Source organism: Balaenoptera ricei, chromosome 11, assembly GCF_028023285.1.
Source record: "Balaenoptera ricei isolate mBalRic1 chromosome 11, mBalRic1.hap2, whole genome shotgun sequence".
NCBI lineage: Eukaryota > Metazoa > Chordata > Mammalia > Artiodactyla > Balaenopteridae > Balaenoptera > Balaenoptera ricei.
The window spans coordinates 749,217-763,892 of NC_082649.1; the positions used below are offsets into that span (position 1 = coordinate 749,217).

The 14,676-nt window shown below is 43.3% G+C and overlaps 1 protein-coding gene across 2 annotated transcripts in view; it reads right to left on the minus strand.

The window, feature by feature from the left end:
- The window catches only part of EXOC2 (exocyst complex component 2), a 156,064-nt gene that overhangs the window by 97,018 nt on the left and 44,370 nt on the right, over positions 1-14,676 (minus strand). For both annotated transcript variants that reach the window (XM_059937762.1, XM_059937763.1), the window contains exons 5-7: positions 11,716-11,829; positions 10,151-10,275; positions 14-94 (exon numbers count right to left, since the gene is read on the minus strand). In XM_059937762.1, the coding sequence (XP_059793745.1) occupies positions 14-94; positions 10,151-10,275; positions 11,716-11,829 (320 nt within the window). The remainder of the gene's footprint in view (positions 1-13; positions 95-10,150; positions 10,276-11,715; positions 11,830-14,676) is intronic.

The following is a 14,676-nucleotide window of genomic DNA, read 5'->3' on the forward strand; positions in this document are numbered from 1 at the left end:
GGACAAAACTTACTGTTCAGAACATTCTCCAGTTTCTGCGTCATGGATCCTTCTACTTTTTCCGTTCCATCCGCTTCTAGTTTTTGATGGATGGCTAGAAAAAAGCATCTAGTTAAAACACAGGCTATTTTAATGGGTGGGGAAAACATTACGTCAAAATGACATTTTTAAACAGCATAAAAAATGGTCATATTTTCACTGCTAGAAAGAAGCACAAACACACAAAAACTCTGCACAAACTCTGCAAAGTAACCAGCAGACACCAGTCTTAAGTCATGGTAGTTTAATGCTGTTAAAATAGTACATAATACACGTACTTAGTCATCTGATCACCAAGGCTGAGTGGTAAAGACGGTTGAATTAAAAAAGAAAAGTGAGGGCTTCCCTGGTGGCGCAGTGGTTGAGAGTCTGCCTGCCAATGCAGGGGACACGGGTTTGAGCCCTGGTCTGGGAGGATTCCACATGCCACGGAGCAACTGGGCCCGTGAGCCACAACTACTGAGCCTGCGCGTCTGGAGCCTGTGCTCCGCAACAAGAGAGGCCGCGATGGTGAGAGGCCCGCGCACCGCGATGAAGAGTGGCCCCCGCTCGCCGCAACCGGAGAAAGCCCTCGCACAGAAACGAAGACCCAACACAGCCATAAATAAATAAATAAATAAAGATGAACTTACATAATTATCTGAAAAGGTTATTAAAAAAAAAAAAAGAAAAGTGAGGCTTAAATAACTAATATCTTTGATATCTGGCCATAAGAAAGTCATTCTTATTTCTCAGTTTCACCATCTACAAAATAGAAATACTACTATTTGATATCTATCAACCTCAAAATATTTAATTTCAGCCTTGGGATTTAACATGGCAAAATACGTATTATTCATGTTCTATTCAGTCTGTAATTATTTCCCTGGAGGTTCTCAAGAAATATCTAGTAACATCTACCAATACGTCAATTTGTGGATGTACGAATTACACTGGAGTTGTTTGCTAATACTGACGCACATCTGAATGATTCTGATAAAGAGTATTAGGAAAGCGTTAATTTATATTTAAAAACTTTTACCTGCTGAAGAGAGGAGGTTTTAAACAGCAGATCAGGCTTGCTCAGGTGACTCATTAAGAAAATTTTCAAAACAAATCCCCAAATACAATTTCAAATTCAAAACTGTGACACAGTAAAAGTAATAAAAATAGCAAGGCAAATATTATTGAGGCATGACCATAAGCAGAGCACCATGATAAGTTTCTAATGCACGATGCGTATCTGGTAAGAAGCCAATGATGAGCTTCTAATGTTATTTCTATTTCACAGATGGGGAAACCACGGCTCAGTAAAATTAAATAAGCTGACCAAGGTCACAAAGCCAAACCCCAAATTTGAGCTCAAGCGGTGTGATCCCAGGACAAGAAGCTTCACCACATCCTGCCCACACTGCATGGGCAGGTGACCCAAACCCCCTCAGCCTTTGTTTCCACATCTGTAAACTGGGAACAACCGAACTACTATGTCAGTGGGGAACTGCATTCAGTTGCAAATACAAGACTTCTTTCCAAAGTAACAGCTGCTGAGACAGCCAGGATTCTACGCGTTCGCCAGACGTGCTGCAGCACACACCGGGCTGCAGGAGGCTCACTGCCCAGCGTCCCGGCAGGATTCCAGGGCAGCAGCGCTCCGGACGTGAGCTCTTCTCTAACATTCCACCTCCTCCTCAGAAGGCGCTGACAGGTTCTGCCCCAACCCACCAGTCAGGAGTGGCAGATTTACAGGGAAAAAGAGTCTGTCTAAGCAAAACTGATGTGTGTTTCTTTAATCAATTACAATTTCATTGGTTTCCCTTGACTCACTGGTTAGGGAATTCTGGGTCAAATGAGCTTTGAACATCAACTTCTTCTTTTAATTAGTTTCTAGTCTTAATCTTGTCCTTTTTTATACTTTTTTGTAAAACAACCTCAAATTTTGCATGAAACTCTAAAATTATACTGCTTCTCTGTTGAAAAAACACATTCACAGGAAGAAAAATGTATATATTTGCGGGGAAAAACCAACTACTGTATTTTTAATTGTCTTGGTTGAGTCAGGAATGAAAAGAAAGTTATTTATCTAATATTTTAAATTTGGATTATGTGATGACATAAAACATTTCCACATACCTTGAACTGATTAAGTTAAATGGGAAAGAACTTTCCTATCTTTAAGGAACGGAGATAAAAAAGCCCAAATATTAAAAAGCGAAACCAGAAGGACGCCTATGTTCCAAACAAGCACATCTGCTCGCACTGCTCCTGAGCAAAGGCTGCTGTGTTCCTGACGGTCCTGGCTGGAAGGGGGCGAGTGGCCACGTGGCATGTTGTTAGGTGGTCACCACTCCCGGTCTATCGGTGGCAGTTAAGAGGTTACACCTGAGAGCTTCCGCTCGCATGCTGCTCCTAAGTGAGAGTCTGCACTAAACCAGTCCCCAGGCACATTCTCTGCTACCGACAGGCCCCTCGCCGCTCCACAGGGCCAGGCTGCTGCATCGCTCACAGCCCTGTTCCTCCACAAAGCGGCTCCCTGCGCCCGTCTCCACACAGCAGACCCCTCAGGCTGTCGGCCAGCATGAGGACCCAGAGATACTGGGATCTGATAAAGGCAATCCTACTTTCCAGAAAACTAATGCAAATAACCCAAGGTCTGGGTCACTTGACCTTTTATTTTCTCTGAAAACATTTTTAAATAGTATAACTCAATAAGCAACTTGGGGGCTTCCCTGGTGGCTCAGTGGTTAAGAATCCGCCTGCCAATGCAGGGGACACGGGTTTGAGCCCTGGTCCGGGAAGATCCCACATGCCGCGGAGCAACTAAGCCCTTGCGTCACAACTACTGAGCCTGCGACTAAGCCCTTGCGTCACAACTACTGAGCCTGAGCTCTAGAGCCCGCGAGCCACAACTACTGAGCCCTCATGCCACAACTACTGAAGCCCATGCGCCTAGAGCCTGTGCTCCGCAACAAGAGAAGCCACCGCAATGAGAAGCCCGCGCACCACAACGAAGAGTAGCTCCCGCTCGCCACAAGAGAAAGCCGGCGCTCCGCAACAAAGACCCAACGCAGCCAAAAATAAATTTAAAAAAAAATTGTGACCTTGATAAGCAGAAAAACCTCAAGAAAAAAAAAGAGCAACTCAGTCCACAGTCACAGGCTTGTTACAATTTCTCATGTATTAAAACTTAAATATGTGAAGCAGTTGAACACCATAAATCTATATTTGGGAAACAAAAAAGTATGTATGGAAAAGTTCTACTCAAAGAAAAATCAGTTACAGAAAGACTGCCTACTGATTCAAAGAAATGATTTGTTTTATTGAACTCTCCAACAGAATGTGGACATCGAACTTTCTAATTTCAATTTAAGAATTCATAATATTTGTGTATGCATTTATATAACGCCATTATTAGGTGAGCACTAAGGAAAGGCATGAGTGCAGGTGGAGCCCCTCAGGAGTGTCAGGCACACGGCCATCCACGAGCTAGCTGCAGGCTCTAACCGCTGAACACTGCGACCGGCCTGTGTGCGGCAGGCATTTCAGGCTACACCAGAGACTGGCAAACTACTTTTGTAAGAAACACACAGTAAATATTGAGGGCTTTGGGGGCCACAGGGGGCCTCTAGCACACATTCTTCTCCCTTGTTTTCTTAAACAACTCTTGAAAAACAGGCATGTTTAGCTCCTGACGTGTACGAAGACAGGTGTGGCCCAACTTGGTCCAGGTGCCAACCTCTGAGGATAATACTAAGATAGGACACTAGGCAGGGTTAGGGTGAAATGCATTAATAACTCAGATTTATATACAGCTTTTCAAACATTTAGTTCTCTACTTCTTACTCTACCCAATTTTTATCAGAGTGGCTAAATCATACATAAATTACATCTAAATTGGTTGGGTACTCTATGAATTCTTTCCTTCCTCAGTTATACTGAAAACAACAATAACATAATTCCAACTACTCCTTCGAAGACTAGCAGGTACAAAGGAGCCCACTTAAGACAAGTGGGTCCTGGATAAGTGCGTGCCGAGGTTATCTGCATCCCTCAACAGAGTGGCACCCACTCCTGAAGCAGCAGCAACACACGGACGGAGGGAGGGCCATGCGTGTTCTGAGCAGCACACGCTGCCACTCTGCCTGGGCCTCTTCCCTCGGCCACCCCTCACCTAGCGTATGGTAAAGGAGGCCAGGCCCACAGTTGTTCTCAGAAGGAGCAGTTGATGGGGCTGGACCTGCCACTAAAACAAGTGATTGGCCAGGTGAGGGTCAGAGGGACTGAGGAACAGCCGGCCTTTCCTGTAAGGAGGCCCCACAGGCACCACCGCAAGCGGGGAGAACCTGGGCTTCAAGGCTGTGAGGGCCGGAAGGGCACAGCAGGGCGACAGCCACGGGAAAGTGGAGTACGGTGCTGGGAATATTTTTGCAGGATATGGTAAAGAAAAAACTATAATAATAAACACACCGAGGTTAACATTGGCAGATTAGTTATGCCAGACACACTTCTTGCCAAATTCTAATTAAGATACTCATGGTACACACAGGAATAAAGAAAAGAGCATAAAACCTTAAAGATAAATGAAAGCCACGCAAGAAGGTAATTGCTGCCAACGGTACACCTGACTGGGATGGACTGAAAAAAATCCTTGGACTGTGTATGAAAAAAGTCCACTCGGTCAAGAGAAGAACACAGATGATATCAAAAGGGCAGAGAAAGGTATTTATCCAGCTAACTCTGTAACACAGGGTGGCCCAGACATGACACACCTGCAGACTTTTTCCCAAGTCTTCAAGACTACAGAGTCTCCCCTACTGTCCTCACCTCCAACACCTCTTTAAGGAAAGGACTGTTTAAGCACGGCCATTTCCCAGCACCCAGCGCACAGGAGAGGGAGGGAAACTAGCAGAGGGCTCCTCCCCTGGGCACGGCGCAGGGAAGCGGCAGGGCAAGAGGCCTCTCAGAGACACCCCGGGGAGTGACAGCTGACTGAGCAGAAGAGAAGCGTCAGAGCCTGCAGGTGTGAGTCTACAGGCTCCAAAAGCTCATCAAGTGTTGGGTAAAATGAATAAAAACAAGACCTACATTCCAATATATCCTGAAAAGGTGTTTTTTTTGTTTTGGGGTTTTTTTTTTTTTAGTAATTTAAGGCTAAACAAATATATCTTAAGCATTTAGGCAGACAGAAAAATAAACAAGTCACCTACAAGTAATAAAGAATTACTCTGGCTCAGGATTTCCTCTCTGTGACACTAAAAGACCCTGGATCAATGTTTTAAAAGTCATTCTCTTATGGCCAAGGGGTTGCTCATGTATGAAAGCAAGAGACACTTCTGCATGCAGGAATTCAACAGATAACGCACAAGAGTTACAAAACAAAAAATCCAAAGAGGAAAGATGACACATATACACAACTGGCAACAAACATTAAAGCCAATGAAATGTATGTGTATAAATGGTAAATTTTAAGTAACTGTGGTAAATATGAAATTAAATGCAAAAGACAAGAATAAATCTAGAAACAGAAACATAAAATAGAAAAGGTAAAAAAAAGCAGCTGGGTCTATGACTTCAGATTAAGTTAAGACCAGAAAAAAGGAAAGCACATGAGGAATGCAGATGTGCCAAACTGTTGTCATGCACATCAGGAGTCAGAGACAACCTGTAATAAAATGTAAGACTATTTCTTCCAAATCTGCAAACAACATGGTCCATATAGCAGAGGTAAAAATGAAAAAAGAAAAAATAACAGAACAAAAGGACAGAAGTTTCACTTATGATAAATGTACCCGGCTTAAATTCTTCTATGAAAAGGCAGAACCTCTCAGAACGGCATAAAAGAATATAAATCCTACCATTTCTTGCTTATAAGAGAGAAACAAAATCAAAATTTCTCAAGGTTAAAAAGAACTTAATGCATAATATCATCAAGCAAATGCATACAAAAGGAAGGGTATGGAATGTTAATCCTGTACAGTAAAGAATTTAACCTTGCCCAAAGAGAGGGTTGGCCTTTGCCCTCGGCTGCTGGAAGGTCACCTCTAAGCTCTTCAAGCATCTTCTGTGATGGGGCCTCACCGCACAGTCTGACAATGTGGTTTATGGTGAGGGCTTTGGTCACTTGGCATTGGCTCGATCTCCAGAGGGACTGGAGATGGAGGCCAGCTGTTGGAGTCAGCTCGTGTCTATGTGACAGAGCTCCAATTAAAAACTCCGGACCCCAGGCTTGGGTGCAACACTCCACGCCGCCATCTCACATCACCACCAGGAGGGTCGGTGCCACACGACTCCACCGGAGAGGACAACCAGGGCTCCCTGTGGGTGGGACTGCCTGGCCCCACCCCAGGTGCCCTTCCCCAGGCTGAGCTAAGTTGTCTCCCTTCGCTGTAATAAACCACAACTGTGAGTACACAACTGTGAGTTCTGTGAGTCCTTCCAGCTGATCACCAAACCTGCGGTGGTCCTGGGAAGTGCCCCAATTTTGCAGCTATTACTATTACCTTACAGTGTAATATTAGTATCAAGAGAATCCAAGCATCAAAAGTTACAAAGGAAACATGTTTTACATACAGAGAAAAACTGACAGAGTCAAAATTAAAGAGGGAGATTTGTCTGGCATGTTTATTATAAATAACCTAGACTTAAATAACATAATTAATCAGGCACTGATAATAATACACCAATCAGTGTGCCCTGAAAAGAACACGCAGTTGCAGAAAACTGGTATCTCTCAAGAAACACATTTTCTTTTCATAATATAGTTAGACTAGAAACTAACTTTAAAAAACAAAAATCCACTACAAACTACTAGATCGAAGAGGAAAATTAAAATTTCAAATTTTAAAAACACAAAAAAGGCATAACTGAAGAATCAATGTGGGCTTCCCTGGTGGCGCAGTGGTTAACAATCCGCCTGCCAATGCAGGGGACACGGGTTCAAGCCCTGGTCCAGGAAGATCCCACATGCCATAGAGCAACAAAGCCCATGCGTCACAACTACTAAGACTGCGCTCTAGAGGCCGCGAGCCACAGCTACTGAAGCCCGCGTGCCTAGAGCCCGTGCTCCACAACAAGAGAAGTCACCGCAATGAGAAGCCTGCGCACCGCAACGAAGAGTAGCCCCCATTCGCCACAACTAGAGAAAGTCCGTGCACAGCAACGAAGATCCAACACAGCCAAAAATTAATTAATTAAAAATATATCTATAAAAAAAAAAAAGAATCAATGTAAACAAAGAAGTAGGACACACGAGTGAATGAAATTGGTGACAAGGGCCTATTACAATGAAATTTTAATGACTTTTAAATTATAATGCAATTCTAAAAGGCATGAAAATCTTAATGAAATAGAGAAATTCAGAAAGCCAAACCAAAATCCACAGAACACAAAAAGCAGAGATTTCAAAAGTGCATCTATATACACGCTGCCAGTGTCTATATATACACCCCAGGGTCTCTCTCCAGGAGGAATAGACACTAACGCCTCCCAATGGGATAAGATCGGAAGCACATGCTACCACATGTAGCCACAAGGGTCAAAACTGAATCCTGACTGGTATCCAATCAGGTAAGTCCCAGCAATACAACAGAGAGTAAAATAAGCTAATGGTACCCCGAGGAAGTAATGAGTCAAATCCAGAATATGGGATATCCTACAGGACAAACAGCCTCGTGTCTTCAACAAATCAATAGCATGAAAAAAATGAAGACAGGTAGCGAAGGTGAAAGGACTGTTCTAGTTTAAAAGAGGCTTAAGAGACAGAAAAAAAAAAAACACCAAATGAACTGCCTGGGTCTTATGTGGATCTTGGTTTGGACAAACCAAGTAAGTGTAACTGGGGAAATTTGAATTTGGGGCCTTGAATGATGCCGACGGATTACTGGAACTTTCCGAGCTGTGGTTGCGGGGCTGTGGTCGAGTACGCAACGTCCTCATCAGGGGACTCACACTGAAGCGCACAGGAGAGGAAGGCCGTGCTGCCTGAGATCAGCAAACACAAACCAAGCAGCCTCGAAACCTCCGATGAGGCGAGTATGGAAAAATATGACCTGCTAAATCTAGGTGACAGGTATATACGGAAGTGATAGTACTGTTCTCTCTACTCTTAGCATGCTTGAAATTTTTCATAATAGGAGAGTAAAGCTAATTACCTGAGCAGACAGCTTATTAGCTCTTTCAATGTATTAACGCTCTCAAATTTCAAATAATTCCTAATCTACATAACCCACTTCACAGTACGAACATATACTCGTACAGATCCACATGATTCTGTATAACAGTAACACCAAAACCTGATCGAAAAAGCATTTTTTAAAACTACAGTTCAATTTCAATTAAGACTATAGTTGAAAAAATTTTTAAAGAGCTACTAATAAAACAAATCAAATGCTAAAGTATAGGAAAAGAATTACTCAGAGGAGCCAGCTAAAGTATAAAAGATTTCTAGCACACACAACTATATACACAATATAATTCCAATTTTGTAATATGCACTCATATAAGCTGAGGGGGAAAAAGACCAAAAGGAAATACATCAAAATGTTACTGTGATTATCCCTACAGTAGGGTTTCAAGTCGTTCTTGATTATTTGTCTGTTTAATATTTTTTGTAATGTACATTTACATCAAAAAATAGAAAAGCTAGATATATGTGTGTCTAAAATTTTCTAATTTACCATTAAAATCATTTTCTATACGCCATAGAGTCACTCGCTTATTAGTAGTTGGTCAGCATTATCATCTTTGCTAAACTTTAAATTACCAGTATACTTCTAGGACAAATGTCTAATAAATGAGACTAAATTTAATGCACCAAATAAAACCTCTTGAAATCTGCCAGGACTGAAGCCATTTACATAAGTAAAACCATAAATAAATGAATACAAGTATACATGTGTTTACAAATACATATGTTAACAAAAAAAGGGTGGAGAGAAGAGTCAAGCATGTTTTTGCTAAGGAAGTATTGTAATTACAATAGTTATGAGAACTGCTAATCACATATGGCAAATTACCACGTGCACAGCTACCAGGCATATCGATAACTTCGTTTAACTCGAGAACACTAAACTCAGTTCATTTATGCTCAAGTTTCTGCTGCTGACATAGCACCACTGACAACTTAGAATATCAATAAGCACAAAGAAAGAAGAAAATAACACCATCAAAAAACGCAGGGCACAGAGACTTTATCAAAGTTCACCTGACTTCTCAGCTCCCTCCCAGGCATTCACAATTCACTCCTTCAAAGACCTAACTTCTACGTGCAGAGAGCTGTACCAGATGCACATGTAACTTGTCAAAAGGCAACCAAGCGTGTCTGGCCCAGGAGGAGAAGGGTTTTAAAAAAGATAATAGGACATCCGAACTGTAACAGTATGAATTAATTTTAAAAACTTACTGAATTGAAGAAGGTGTGGCCTCTTAGTCTACAGTTAGGGTTATAGGTACTTAGCTATACAGGTACTTAGTTACAGGTGTCTTTGTTTTTAAAAAGAATTGGGCTTACTTTTTTTTTTTTAATATATCTTACTTTTTACTAGATAAACAATAATTTGATTTCTATTAATTAAAGGTAGTTTAAGAGAAAGAAAAAAATTAAATAACCTACCCAACATCTTCCCTTGAAATGTCTAAAGCCACACCATTTCTATTGAATACAATTTCCCTCCCATGTAAGGATGAGTACATGGATGGGGGAGTTAGCTACCGTGCGGGGCTGGTGGGGCGATGGCTACAAAGAAAGGACACGTTATCACCAGTTCTTCCCAGACCAAACACACAATGGGTCACATCTACAGAATTAGTCCCATGTGCAAGATACTGATGGCTGTACAAGGATTTTTAAAATTCTAGAATTCTACCCTTGGGATTTAACTGGACACCCGGCACTGCGGGGAGGCAGCGTGGTCTCCTATTTCACACGTGTCTGATGGGTGAGCAAAGCCTCAGGGACAAATACTTAAGGTACCAAGCCTTCAAAGAGAACCCAGCCCGGCCGCAAAGACTGACTGGTGGCCACTGCAGAGCTCCGCTCCAGGGACACGGCCTCAGCGCCACAGCCTGCAAACACTCCGTACGTGCAGGGCCGGGTGTCCGCGGGGAAGCCCCAGCAGATGGCTGAGGGTCACCTTACCTGAGAGGGCGTCCTGTGCCTCAAAGAAAGTACTGAGTCCCCCTTTCACGCACGCCAGGCTGCCCTCGCTCTTCTTGTTAGCCTGCCTCTTCAGGTGGGTGACGGCCATTCTGAGCTGTTCAAAACTGAAGTGAAATGAAGAAACCACAAGAAGATAATGCATCAAGTGTGAAATACTGAAGCCTACCCTGGAAAGATACAGACTGATACAATATGTAATCAGATGAAACCAAGCTTTCAAATTCTTACCTAGATCTAAACCTTTACATGTTATGAACGCCAAAGTTACAGCAGCTATACAAGGAGATCTGTAGCCCTCATATGTCAGACCCCTGGGAAGTAAATACACATGGACACATTCTTATAATCGACCCAAATCACACACAGGATTTGCCAGGTAAGGAGTTTTGAAGAGCGTCTCCCAGATGGGGAGACCTGGACCATGCAGTGCTGGGTGCCAGGACTAAGGAGGACCCCCTGGACGTCCACTGCTGTGCTCTGGACACAAGCTGAGCACGCTGACTCTTCAGCCCATCACGACCAGGCCCCGCCATTAACAGTGAAATTACAGGAAACCTGGGGGTCAACTCAAAATTTAAATAACTAAACAGATCACACTATTTCATCTTTATATCTCAGGCACAGAAAAAATAGTCAGATCTCTGTATTTCAGAAGTTTTATTTCCACCTGAGCTAAGAAAATCTGGCTATATAAAACGTTAACTATATTCTTGAATGCCAAGATGGCCCTACACAGAGAACAGAGATCAATCCTGACATGGTGACAGAAAAGCACGTCTATAATGTGAACTCAGAACCATCTTTCACAAAGAAAGTGACAGGCATTTGCTCTAAAAATTTATCAGGCCAAATTTACTCTAGGTATATACCAACTTTTCCTGTTTTCTATAATGGTTTTCATCCCAATAGGTGAGGGAAGAATTTCTCCTAAGGTATATTTTAACAAGTTGGCTTTTCAAGAATACAAATTTTAAACAATAAGCCATTGATTTATTAAAACATTTTTACTAAATGTAACTGTTTTAAGCCAGTCTTGAGAAAAAGTTACAGACCTGCTCTTGTACAGAGGGTGGGTAAACTATAAGTAGCAGACACAAAGGAGCACTTTAATTGGATACATGACCCTTGTTTATTTTTTGGCTAATTTTAAGCCAAGTCTTTGCAAGATGATAAATAACTCATCTTCCTTTGCTCTCTGGTCAGGGAAGGAGGTGTGTTCCTCGTTTTAAACCAGCACTCGAGAATTCTGTTACCTGAGTAGGGAGGGGGATCACATTCAGACACAGGACACAGCTGAGACTCCAAAGTTTTAATGGGTGGCATAAATAACAAAACATATAGAAAGAACATGATAGTAGGAAATAGGGGTCCTCTGATTAATGATCCCATTTTATAAATACGGAAACAGATACTCTGAGATGTTCATGAGCTCAGCTGAGGTCAAAGGGCTGCTAAGCAGCAAAGCCAGAGGGAAACCCACGTTACCTCAAGTCTGATGAGCTGCACTGCATGAAACCACACAACACAGCCCAGCACCCACTAACCTGGCGTTGGAGTGGTTCTCTATGAGGTACCAGGCAGCCGAAAAGTTCTCACTTGTAAAATCAGCACTCATTCCAGGGAACAGCATTTCTAAGTCCTTCTGGGGAAATTTACCTCTGAGGGAGGAAAAGGTTTAAGATATATTTTGAGTGCTATTACTACAAAGATGTAACCAACAGTAATAAACATGAATACAAACCATTACAATGATACATGGTACATTATGGAGCCTATGTTTGTGTGTGTAAAAAAATATACTTCCTACACCTCAGCTAACTTAACATAAAAACTTTGACTGTACATGTAAGATAGGAAATTAGTTAAAATACAGAAATTACATCAAAAAAAGAATATGATTTAAAGAGGCTGAGTTGATACTTCATGAAATCTATCCAAACATGAAATCATTTCCTACTCAGTAGATAAAAATCAAAATTTGGGTACACTGAAATTAAAAACAGTAAATCAACTTGTTAAAATGCTTTTTGTTAAAGACCTGTATGAAAGTTATTTTAAGACACACTGATGCCTGATGACGCCTACTGATAAAATCAGATCTATATAGTACCCATGTTTCTATGTCCACGTCTAGATCAATTTCAAGAAAAGCTTACACTAACTGACACTCCCTTATCTGTACCTCACTTTCTTGCCCACATTTTTAAGGTCAACTTCTCGATCAGTTCATTTATCTATTCGTTCGAACACGAATTAAGTATCTACCAGAGGTGTCAGGCTCCACGCTGGAGGTGAGCAAGCTGTGTCTGAGAGCACATGGAAGTGGGCAGGACACGGCCCACTGAGGGCCTGTGAGCGAGCAGTCCTTACAGTGCCCACCCTCTGCCTGCAGAATGAAGTCCAAGCTCTGTGGTCAAGTCCCTCCATTTCCCAAACCTGCTTCTCTCTCAGGACTCATTTCTGCTACCCTAATCCTCGAAGCCGAAGCTCCAGCAACTTCAAAGGGGTCACAGTTTCCTGCAAACATCCTGGTCGTTTTTACCTCGTTCCCCTCTGACTGAAATTGTTCCCCACCCCCATATGGGACACAAAATTATTTTGTCTCTAAAATTTATTCAGTGGGAGAAATTATCCCCAGCCTGGAAGAAAAGGTGTGCAAGTCTGATGACTTCTCTGAGAGTCCCGATGCTGCATTATCACAGACACAGCCTCATTTCAGAAGTTAGGCAGCCTTGTCCAAGGGCAACATCCCACCTCCACCCACGAGCACTGCCCGCCGGAGCCCCTCGCCTTGCAGGTGACCAGTCCCCTTGGGCACAACTGGAAAAGGCCTGGAGCCCACTCTCTCCAGGGAGAGGGAGGTGCTCACCTGGGCTTGGGGGCCCTGACCGGGTGGCCGGGAAGCCCGTCACACTCTCCAGCAGCTCTCGCCCCCCCTCCTCTTCTCTACTGGCTCCTTTGTCCCCATTCTCCCCCAGAGGGCAAGGGACATAAGTCCGAAACACAGCTCTCCACGATCTCCCCTGGAAACCCTGCATCTGGACACGGAGGCCGGCATCTCGGCCAGGAGATCCCATGTTCCCTCCTGTTACACTTAACCTCTCTCACCACAGAGTTTTCCTTAATTAGGGGAAGAAAAGGTCTGTTTAACATGGGAGTAACAGACAAGGTGAGATGAGACTAAGGGAGCTGTGGATACCAAGCTGGCATCACCTAAGTCTTGGTAACTCGGAGACCAAGTCAACCTTAATCTTTCCTCACTGGCTTCAAGAGTGAAGAACAACTGTAGCCTCAATCTTCTTGGGGGATATGTGTGAGCAGGTGTGCCTCCGAGTGTGTGCTCCATAAGCACGTTGGTCATTGTCACCACAGTCTTTGAGAGGGAGTTGGAGAACTGCATTTTTTGAACTTTATTTTGGTTCAGATTCTTCATGCTGGTTTGATACTTTACTTAGTAATAAAATCCTGTCACCTTCGGAAGTTTTTATCATTTTATTTATTTATACTTCATGCCTCCGCGTTGGAACTCTGGGGGAATATGCGGCTGAGTGGAGACTTAGCTGAGCCCCAGGGAGGCACCCAGGAGCCTCCCGCTCGCTCTGACAGGCAAGGGCCACGAGCCACAGTTCTACCTTCACCGGCGGGAGGTGTCCGCCCAGGGAGCTGTCTAAGCTGGAAAGGGCAGCCTGGTGCACCAGTGGGGCCTCATCAGTGCAAAGAAGTGCATGGTGGCCCACCTACTGCTTTTTTGTCAACGTGGCGCTCTACGCAGTCCTGAAGTTAAATAGTCTTAACAGAATCAAAAATACCACAGAATCACCTGATACCAACTAAGTCCCTGCTATTAACAGTCTTTATAAATTATTCAACTCCATGAAATTCTCACCTAACAAGGGTCAGGTCCACACTCAGAGACTGAAGACACAACTGACCACAAAGCAGCAAAAAGGGCCTCTGGGGAGCCAAACTGAGCTTCTCTCCCTCGCTCGGGCCCTGCAGCTTTACTCTAGTTGGGTGGTTCCTACCCATCATCAAAGCACAAGGTAAGAAGAGTAGCTGGAGTTAAGTATGACAGGACAAAAAAGGCTCTGAGACAATGACAGCAAATAAAGCAAAGAGGCACCAAATGCAGACATGAAACTAAAAAATACAGAAGTTGTATGCCACGCTGAGATGGCTAAGGCCACGCAGTCCCCACAGGTCTGACAGCTAAGTACTACTCAATGGGTTTAGTTTTAAAAAAAGAAAAAAACTTTGTCTTCCTGTCTGGCATACTGAGATCAAGGTCCACCCACGCTGTTGCAGATGACAGGATTGCCCTCTTTCTCACGGCTGAGTAACATTCCCGTGTTCCTGAGCAACAATGCGAGCCTGGGCACCCACACGTACAACTCCTTTAACCCCTTGTCCGTGGATGCACACTTAGGTTGTTCCCATATCTTGGCTATTGTAAATAATGCTGCAGTGAACATGGGGTGCAGATAACTTTGAGATTCTGTTTTCAT